The following is an 8,788-nucleotide window of genomic DNA, read 5'->3' as shown; positions in this document are numbered from 1 at the left end:
TTATGATATGTCATCTACAGAATTTGCTACTACGCACTATAAAGATCTTTTAGCCTGCGTGTTCATGACGAATTAACCCAGCGACTAAACTTCATATTGTGATGCATGGAAATTAAAATGGCCTTATTCACATAATATGACTAGGCCTCATTCATCAATAAAGTACTAGAACGCATGATAGGCTCTTGATCAGCTGGCTTTCCTTCCCGGATTCTATTGGATGACGTGCAAACTGAAGATGTACGTTACGTCAGGGTGACAGGCCACATGGTTCATGCCGACATGCTAACATAATAGAAGTCTTGACAAGTCAGTTATAGTTAAAAGCTAAATAATATTAATAGCGCTAGTGCAAGCATATTGGCGTATATCTCATCCACCACTCCTTGAGTAGATCTGGCTAGATCTATTTCGACCCAAGGGCGTCCATCAATAATACGAACCAAAGGCTGTTGATTATCTAACAAGGGAATGTTTCTATAAGATGGTCAATGACTTTTGGCGATGCTATATTATATTCCTTGCCTGGTAATTCTTCTGACAATTTAGCTCGACGCAAAGGGAACAACAAGATTGCTTGAGTGGTATGGCTGATAGCACTGCTATTCCACCATTTAGAAAATGCCATGAGCTCGTCCCAGAGGAGTCTGATGGAGCATCTATTCCAGACGCCCCCCTTCTTCGACCTAACATCTATGAGGTTGATGAATTTCTCGCCGCAGAATTGGACGCGACGCTGCTCAATAAACTGGGTTCATATTTGGATTTCGTTGCGACAAGATCCGGCACGCATATAGACTCGCTGAGCAGCCATATCACCAAAGGTCGCAAGATCAAAATCACAGAGGATCCCGGTCTTCACCTTATCTGGTACTATGATGTTCTGTTCCTCAAGCCTATCCCACATTTTCTTCTTAATCACCGCTTTTGGAGCAAATACCTATCACCAAGACAGCCGCCACCCAACGATGCGCTCTCAGACTCCTGCAAGTCCGCGCTAGGGTTTCTTCGTACCTACAGGTATCTTATAAAACATGAGTCGGATTTCACAACTGCGGTGGAGAAACACCTGATCCCGACGGATGTCAAGTTCAAAAGCTTCCAACTCTTCATTGACAATTTCCAACCCCTCGCCGACAGTGTAGTGGCTCCACGATACCATTACGGCCAGATGCGCCTGAGCCGTTTGAACGTTGCCGTCTGGTTGTTTCCCCCGCGTCGATGGTACTATCATCGGCTTGATTGGCAAATGGGCCAATATTTTGCTCGCTGGGCACCTCCGTTGCTTTTCATTTGGGCATCAACAAACCTGGTCTTGTCTTCTTTCTCACTTGTGCGGAGTAGTCGCGGCAAGGACACCTGGCCTTCACTTGTGACCACAAGCTGGGTCTTTGCACTGGTGGTACTTTTTGCTATCGGTTTCACGGTTGCCACTCTGTTAATAGTGATAGTGTGGGTCTATGGAAAGCAGCTCGCATTTGCCATTCAAACAGCCTGGAAGCACCACCGAGATGTTCGGAGCCAGAAGGAGGCAGCAAATGATACAGCCAAGGAGGAGGGATGAGGAGGAATATGATGCTGTGTCCCATGAACTGAGTAATATATCAGGGTCTCACAGGTATGTCATATTGCCATTACCAATCATCTACACCAGCTTATGTGTATCTGCTGCGTCCACTGACTTCCTGAACGCAACTTCTAGCGGGCTATCTGTATTTTAAATACTATAGTTGAATTAAACTTCTCTAGGACAACGAATCGATAAATTTATGCACATCTTGTCTAGTAGAATAGATCGATATTTTGAGCGGGTGGAAGTTCCCTTGTGTAATTGACTACGTCAACCAGGGACGCACAAGGAAAGTATTTTAGAACTTAAATTTTGCGGTCTGTCGGAGTCTAGATGAGTCTTAGTCTCTGTGGCAGGTGACTGTTGACCCTTATTAAGAACATGACTGCAGAAAGCTGTGTTGAGCTCTGCACTGAAGTATTCATATATACTTGACCAATCTAGGCATGCAGTAAATCGATAATATATGTACTATGGACATCAGTACTTACTATCACGAGTCAGACCTATGGGTGATCCTGCTTGCAGTTGCCGAGCACCATGGCTTCTATTACCAGGTAGTTATTATTAGTCTTGCTATCACTCGGTCTTACCCTAGGATATTTTTGGAACAAGCATCTCCCGAGATATCCTGGAGGTCATGTTTGACCCGAACATTTCATGTGCTCATGTTTTGGATCCTCGTGGCTTGGTGCTTATTACTTTCCCCTTTACATGTTTTCATATCAGTGCCTTCTTTACTAGCCGGCTTCTCTAGAACCTTTGATTATGCACCGCATCGGGGGTCCGATGTGGTCTACGACCCTGGAAATACCACGATTGTGGAGTGAGCCTTAGCTTCTGTTATCCTGTATAGGAGCCAACCTGACAACCGAAATTTGTAGTGTGTATGCTATCCACGGCCTCGGCTCGGATCCAGCGTCGACATGGACTAATTCACAAAACGGTACTAATGTCTCTTGGCTGAAGGACCTACTACCCAAGGTCCCTGGTCTTACCAATATCAAGGTCACGATGGTTAACCATCAAAGCCATTGGAGTGAGGATGCTGCCAATATGCAATTTGAAGATCATGCACGGACACTCTTGGATGAGATTGAGCGAGTAAGGCATGATGAAGGGGCTGAATGTCGACCGATCATATTTATCGCACACAGCTTTGGTGGTCTACTCTTGGAACAGGTACTTTTTTTCATTATTTCCTATTGATCCTCGCACCCAAAGAATTTCCATCACTAACCTCAGAAATAGTTACTAGTAGACGCAAAGAACCGGTCCAGTGAAGTCTCAACCAACACAAGGGCAATATTATTCCTCGGCGTCCCTCATATGGGTGCACAGGCTTCGATAGTCGGACTTTTAATATCCTGCACCGCTTATTGGCGTGGCTCATCATCGAGCCTGTTGGAATACGTGTCACCGGGTAGTTTGGCCATCAGTCGCCTTGAATCTTCTTTTTCCGATGCCTATATAAGCAGTCAGCCAGACCCGCCTTATATATGCGACTTCATGGAGACACGGTCTGAAAGGATAGGAAATCTCTTCTGGGGTCCAGTAAGGTCTCCCTAGTGGAATCATAAAATTACTAGAGAAGTAGAGCTGATATGAGCTAGATTGTGCCTGGAAGTTCTAGTGATCCGCACCATGGCGAGGTAGTATATCTCGATGCTGACCATCGCGGAATGAACAAATTTGCTTCCGCTGATGACCCCAACTTTATAAAATTTAAGACGAAATTTACCAGGGCATTCATAAAGGCTTTGAAACATGGTATGTGGCTTGAGACCCAATCCCCCCCCCGACTTGCAAGGCTCCTTTAGGGAAAGACACTCTAAACATACTACTATATGAGCCTGGGTAAGCTGATATGGAGAAAAGCCAAAGTTACTTCGATTCCTTTTAGCCGGGACACGAAGTTCACCGACCGCCAAGATATCTTACTTGAACTTGATGACAAACTAAAGAGAAGTCAGCTTGCCTCTCTTGCGGGGATCGATGGCGTTGGGTACATTCCCTTCACTACGTGTTGAGAGCCTTTGCTAAGCTCAGGTCCAGGAAAACTCATACTGCCATAGAATATGCCCACCGATTTCAGGAGCGGCATCCGTGTGCTGATATCTTCTGGGTTCAAGCAGGCACAAAAGACATGATTGAGAAAGGATGTCATGATATTGCAATGTCTCTAGATTTACCAGTTGATAATCCTGAAGGGCTAAGTATCTTCTCGCGCGTGAGCTCCGCGCTTAATGATAACAGAGAAGGGCATTGGCTTCTAATTTTCGATGGTCTGGATGATCTAAACTTGCTCTATGGCCCCAATGGCATTGCCAATATGCCGCACAGTGCCAAAGGTTACACTCTACTTACCACACGAGATAGGAGAGTGGGTCTCAGGCTCACGGGGATTCATGATACAATATCTGTCTCACCAATGGGGCTGGAGGATGCAAGGGAGCTGATGACAGTTCTATTGCATGAAAAGCCAGGCTTGGATGATAATGGCACAATGGATCAAATTATAAATGCCCTGCAAGGCTTGCCATTTCATATTTCCCAGGCGGCGGCCTATATTGCAAAAAGACAAGATTCCCTTGGACACTATTTGCGAATACTTAGCAATCCCACGGAGACAACGGAGTTGATCGATCAAAGCTACAATAATACTGACCTCCTCCCAAGGCCTGAAAACGCGGTTACTATGCCGTGGAAGATTACATATGATTTCATCAGACGAGAAAGCCCCAGAGCAGCGGATATATTATGTCTCATGGCCACTTTGGATGCTCAGTCTATACCTATTCAGCTACTTCAGAGACACGGTGAAAGCCTTGTTGCGTTTGATAAAGAGACAGGCCTTTTGAAGTCGTTCTTCTTGATTACATCAAACGCAAAAGGAGACAGTCTAGGTATGAATCGGTTACAGCAGCTGTCCATCCAACATTGGCTGGAGCTACAGAATGCCCTCGATGAATGGAAGGAAAAAGCAATGGATGAAGTTCTTCGTTTGTGCGCCCATTTGACGGGCCGCAAGCAATACGAATGCTTGGAAACAGTGTACCCTCATATTCAACTTCTACTGGCGTATGACTTCCGCACTCACAGTAGCAGGATCAAGGTTGGATATCTTCTCATCTTGAAATCGGAATATGACACGTCAAGAGGTCGATTCGCTCTTGCGAACGAGCAACTGGAAAGATCCGTTGGCATATGGAAAACGAGCTGCAGTGACCGCAACCACTATGCCATACGAGGCTTACAGCTTCAAGGAAGGGCTCTCGCGTTCCAGAATCGAATGGACGAGGCAGAAGCTGCAATTAGAGCGGCTTTTTGCGCGTTTGGCCAGATATACGGGCCAGATGATAGCAACACCCTAAGCGCCCTGATGGACCTGGGAAGTGTACTCAAGTATAAACAGTTGGATGAAGCGGAACACATATATTCCACGATATTCTACTTAACTTCGGGAAGGATGATTGAAAACCAGGCCTATGATCTAGAGGCCAAGCATAATCTCGGCGTGATTGCGGAAACTCGAGGAAACCATTCCGAGGCAGAGCGTATCCTGCGAGAAACCCTCCACTTAAAGCAGCAAAGATACGATCCTAAGAGCGAGTTTATCTTTCGGACCATGAATATGCTCGCTATTGTTCTACAGAATCAGGGCAAAGTTCCAGAAGCAGAATCCTTGTTCCGAGAGACGCTCCGTCTAAGAGAGGAAGTCCTTGGGATCGCAGACAAAGACACAATGTACACCCTGGAGATACTGGTAAAGCTTCTAGCGAGATCAGAGAAGTTTGAAGAAATGGTTGATTTTGCATTTCAACGTGCCGAGCGACTAAAAATGGTCCACGGAGTCAGGAACAGGGACACATTGGACGCGTTTAACGATTTTGAGGTAGCGTCATTCCAACAAGGAAAATACAACGATGCTATCGCTTCGATTGAAAGGACCCTTCCAGTCCGAATAGACTTACTAGGGCCAAATGATCCTGATACACTGATGAGCAAAGTTAACTATGCCGTCTCACAGTGTGGGCAAGGGAGAAAGCGTGAGGGACTCAATTTGTTGCGGGATGTTTTAGAAACACGCAAAAGCCTTTATGGATTGGAGGACCCCAGAACTCTCAAGACGCAAGAAAAGCTTCAAATCGCCGCCGATGGAATTTGTCGGGAGATTTTCACTCCTTCTGTGAGGGTGAGGACGACGTATCCGACCACCGATGCCGACCCAACCATCATGGTAGAACTTTGTCCGTCAGATTGACGGCAGTGTTTTACCTGTTGGCTTCTATGCAGGGTGCACTGATATTGTTGAAATGCTGGCAAAAATTCACCGGAAAACTAGGTTAAAAAGTAAATAATACATTGAACCATTACTTTAAAATATAGGTCAAGATTTCTCTTCCGATAGTGTATCATTTTCGATGGGAGTTGTATCTTCTGATCAAGGTTTCTCGATAGCACATGCTGATCTTTTGCAATATAAGGATGGTGACGTGTTCAGTTCTTGTTTGAATTCTGCAGATGATGCTCATGTTGATGGGTATGTGTTTCTGTATCTTTAGGCAATATGCGTAATCCCGTAATTGGGTGGTCCTAGGCAGCAAATGAATGTTCGAAATCATGACCCTTCGAGATTTATATCCCCTGAAGAGGGTGACTGATGGAGAGAGGTTTAGAAGGAATAGGTGGTTAAATAGAAGCAACGTTAGAGTTGCTTCACTTGTAGTGAATGCTGCCTATATATACCAGCTGCCTAAGAACTGCTTATATTCATTTTATTGATGCAGGCAGTCACCTGTTATATTAACTGACTCGACTTGGCAATCTAGAATATTCATCTTTTCTCCTCAACATCTACCTCCCCTACTTCTAGCATCTATATCCATAACAGTAAGTCCATCCCAACATCACACATCTACATTAACTCACATACACTAGATTACCATCAAAATGCACCTCCCCTACCTAACCCTCGTCCTCCTCGCAAGCCTCTCCACCGCCTCCGTCCTCCCAGATAGGAACATAACAATCTCCTCCAGACAAGCAGAAATCTGCGATACCTGCCAGCCAAATGCAGCTGGGTATGTCATCGACGCCGCCCTGGAAGAAGAGCCCGCCATAACCCGACAAAAGAAATGCAAACCGCTCAATGCGAAGTGCAAAAAGACGAAACAGTGCTGTATGGGCGTTTGTCGGCGAGCCATGCTCTTCAAGTATTGCGTGCGGCCGGAGAGAAAGGGGAAGAAGAAGTTTGAGGTTTGGCAGGGGGGTTCTCTGGAGAGTGACGATGGCGTTGATGATGAGGAAGAGGATGCAGGGGATGACACTCAGGTTGAGTGAGTATTCACTTTTATGTTGACTGATGTATTATCTTGCTTACATCTGTATTTGAATATGTGTCTTCCGTTTGTTGGATTGCTATTTGTACTGTTATCACTTTATAGAGCATATTTAATACAGCTCCATGTCTTATTCAAATCCATAGTCCTCAGCTACACTTCTCATCAGCCCTCTCAAACTCAACAACAGGCCTATTCCCCACCCCCAAGTGCACAATAACATCTATAATTATCAGCATCCCCATCAGTAAAAGAAACAGAAAACATACCATCCCCAAACTGCGGCCACCCCAACCCATCCAACCCACACACTGGATCCTTAATAAACCGCCCCCAAGCTTCCCTCATAACCCCCTTCAACTCGCTCTCCCCCCTAGACTCAGCAAGCCCCGAAATATTCTCTGACGCACCGAAAAGCATATGAAAATCTACACCATGATACGCTCCACTTCCCGGATAGAGCCGCGTATTCGCCCAGTCGGCGTGGTACTCGAATCTCCACACGGGGACGTGAAAGTGCGCGCGGTGCGAGGCTTGGATGTTGGATGGACAGTAGAAGGTGTCCGTGTTGAATGATTCCCACTGCGACGGGGGGAGGGTGACGCCGGCGGCGTAGGTGGTTACTTTGTAGAAGCCGGCTTCGTTGGAGGTGTGGCCGACCAAATAGGGCTGTAGGATTAGTATAGATGGATGAGGATGGAGGAGGGGGCGTACTATCCGAGCAAACTTGCCCTGAGACGAGAGCTGAGTATAGTTGGCAAAGACAGTAACGTTGTCGATGGTAGGCTGAAACGCCGGTGCCTTTCTCGCCGGATTATCACCAGCCACTTTCACCTTTGCAGCAGCGTTGATGATGTCCGTCGCATTCTGCCTCTTCATACAAGACAGCACATCTTCCTCACTCCCTCTCCCACATCCCAATATCTCCGAAGCATCATACCAATGCCTCGCTGCCTCCTCAGGACTACTGATCGGGAAGCTGAGCGCAGTTCCAGAATGCGAAATGAGACCTTTGACGATCGGATCGTCCGCATACGCATACGCCCAGTAGTCGACTGACGTACCGCCAACAGATTGTCCAGATACAACGATTCGATCGGGATCACCGCCGAAAGATCTGATATTCCGCTTCACCCACTCCACTGCCAACCGCTGATCCAGTAAACCAGGGTTGGGCGGGTGGTTGGGAATACCCGGGAAACCAAAGATATTGAAGCGGTAGTTGACAGTCACGACGATGATGTCCTGTGCGTCGGCAAAGTAGCCACCGTAGTAGAAGGTTGTATTTGATGAGCCTCGTGTCCATCCTTCATCGTCAGTATCATATCATAAATAATAAAAAGGAGACATACTCCCACCGTAGAAATGCACATAAACCGGCTTCAGCGCCGACGAAGGCTTAGCCCAGATATTCAGAGTCAGGCAATCCTCGCTCTGCGTGTTATTATTAACATACGAGAATTCGTCGAAGATGCGATCAAACTGGGCTGTTTTGTTGGGATAGGCCACTTGGCCATAAGAGGGATACAAACAGTCGCTGTTTATTAGCATACTGTATACATAGTGTGTATAACTCACCATCCCTACACGTTAGCATGTCTATAATATAATATAGGATACTTACATATTTATCAGCAACAGACGAATTGGTCCTGTTCAACTCAACCGGCGGGGCAAATCGCAACTTTCCCACGGGCGGCTGCGCGTACGGAATCCCCAGCCATTCGAGCACAGCTGGGCTTTTGGACGCATAGTGGCCGGTTATTTCGCCATTGGATGTTAGAGCCTGCTGTGCTATACCGAAAGGAAGGAAGAAGAGGTAAAAGAGCCGCATGCTGAAAAACTGGAGTGAAGATGGAATGAAGATGCGGGGTCT

At 46.4% G+C, this 8,788-nt stretch overlaps 5 protein-coding genes across 5 annotated transcripts; 4 read left to right on the top strand and 1 right to left on the bottom strand.

The window, feature by feature from the left end:
* Nucleotides 1-455: 455 nt before the first annotated feature.
* On the top strand, nucleotides 456-1,705 carry ASPWEDRAFT_42955 (uncharacterized protein). Its single transcript, XM_040835914.1, has one exon. It carries the CDS (start codon nucleotides 587-589, stop codon nucleotides 1,562-1,564), a length of 978 nt encoding a protein of 325 aa, XP_040686605.1. The 5' UTR covers nucleotides 456-586; the 3' UTR covers nucleotides 1,565-1,705.
* A 295-nt stretch (nucleotides 1,706-2,000) lies between these two features.
* ASPWEDRAFT_597996 (uncharacterized protein) lies at nucleotides 2,001-2,492 on the top strand. Its single transcript, XM_040838471.1, has one exon. The coding sequence runs from the start codon at nucleotides 2,044-2,046 to the stop codon at nucleotides 2,398-2,400; it is 357 nt and encodes a 118-aa protein (XP_040686604.1). The 5' UTR covers nucleotides 2,001-2,043; the 3' UTR covers nucleotides 2,401-2,492.
* A 578-nt stretch (nucleotides 2,493-3,070) lies between these two features.
* Nucleotides 3,071-5,941, top strand: ASPWEDRAFT_42953 (uncharacterized protein). The gene is made up of 4 exons (XM_040835913.1): nucleotides 3,071-3,124; nucleotides 3,184-3,340; nucleotides 3,449-3,575; nucleotides 3,626-5,941. The coding sequence occupies exons 1-4, from the start codon at nucleotides 3,080-3,082 to the stop codon at nucleotides 5,832-5,834; spliced, it is 2,538 nt and encodes an 845-aa protein (XP_040686603.1). The 5' UTR covers nucleotides 3,071-3,079; the 3' UTR covers nucleotides 5,835-5,941.
* Nucleotides 5,942-6,523: 582 nt separating this feature from the next.
* ASPWEDRAFT_185378 (uncharacterized protein) lies at nucleotides 6,524-6,913 on the top strand (the record flags this gene model as incomplete). Its single annotated transcript, XM_040832082.1, has 1 exon — nucleotides 6,524-6,913. One exon carries the CDS (start codon nucleotides 6,524-6,526, stop codon nucleotides 6,911-6,913), a length of 390 nt encoding a protein of 129 aa, XP_040686602.1.
* A 148-nt stretch (nucleotides 6,914-7,061) lies between these two features.
* On the bottom strand, nucleotides 7,062-8,746 carry ASPWEDRAFT_30051 (uncharacterized protein; the record flags this gene model as incomplete). The annotated part of the gene is made up of 6 exons (XM_040833360.1): nucleotides 7,062-7,135; nucleotides 7,182-7,581; nucleotides 7,627-8,219; nucleotides 8,265-8,449; nucleotides 8,491-8,495; nucleotides 8,537-8,746. The coding sequence occupies 6 exons, from the start codon at nucleotides 8,744-8,746 to the stop codon at nucleotides 7,062-7,064; spliced, it is 1,467 nt and encodes a 488-aa protein (XP_040686601.1).
* Nucleotides 8,747-8,788: the final 42 nt, after the last annotated feature.

This window comes from Aspergillus wentii (genome assembly GCF_001890725.1).
Source record: "Aspergillus wentii DTO 134E9 unplaced genomic scaffold ASPWEscaffold_6, whole genome shotgun sequence".
Classification (NCBI taxonomy): Eukaryota; Fungi; Ascomycota; class Eurotiomycetes; order Eurotiales; family Aspergillaceae; genus Aspergillus; species Aspergillus wentii.
Note: the sequence above shows the minus strand (reverse complement) of the source record. Positions and strands in the feature narration are given on the sequence as shown.

What these genes read in the sequence shown, in the direction of transcription:
- ASPWEDRAFT_42953 (XM_040835913.1), top strand. Translation starts at nt 3,080, where the DNA reads ATGGAGACACGGTCTGAAAGGATAGGAAATCTCTTCTGGGGTCCA. An exon ending in GAAATCTCTTCTGGGGTCCA is followed by an intron (nt 3,125 to 3,183) that starts GTAAGGTCTCCC and finishes GATATGAGCTAG; the next exon opens with ATTGTGCCTGGAAGTTCTAG. An exon ending in CATAAAGGCTTTGAAACATG is followed by an intron (nt 3,341 to 3,448) that starts GTATGTGGCTTG and finishes TATGGAGAAAAG; the next exon opens with CCAAAGTTACTTCGATTCCT.
- ASPWEDRAFT_597996 (XM_040838471.1), top strand. Translation starts at nt 2,044, where the DNA reads ATGGACATCAGTACTTACTATCACGAGTCAGACCTATGGGTGATCCTG.
- ASPWEDRAFT_42955 (XM_040835914.1), top strand. Translation starts at nt 587, where the DNA reads ATGGCTGATAGCACTGCTATTCCACCATTTAGAAAATGCCATGAGCTC.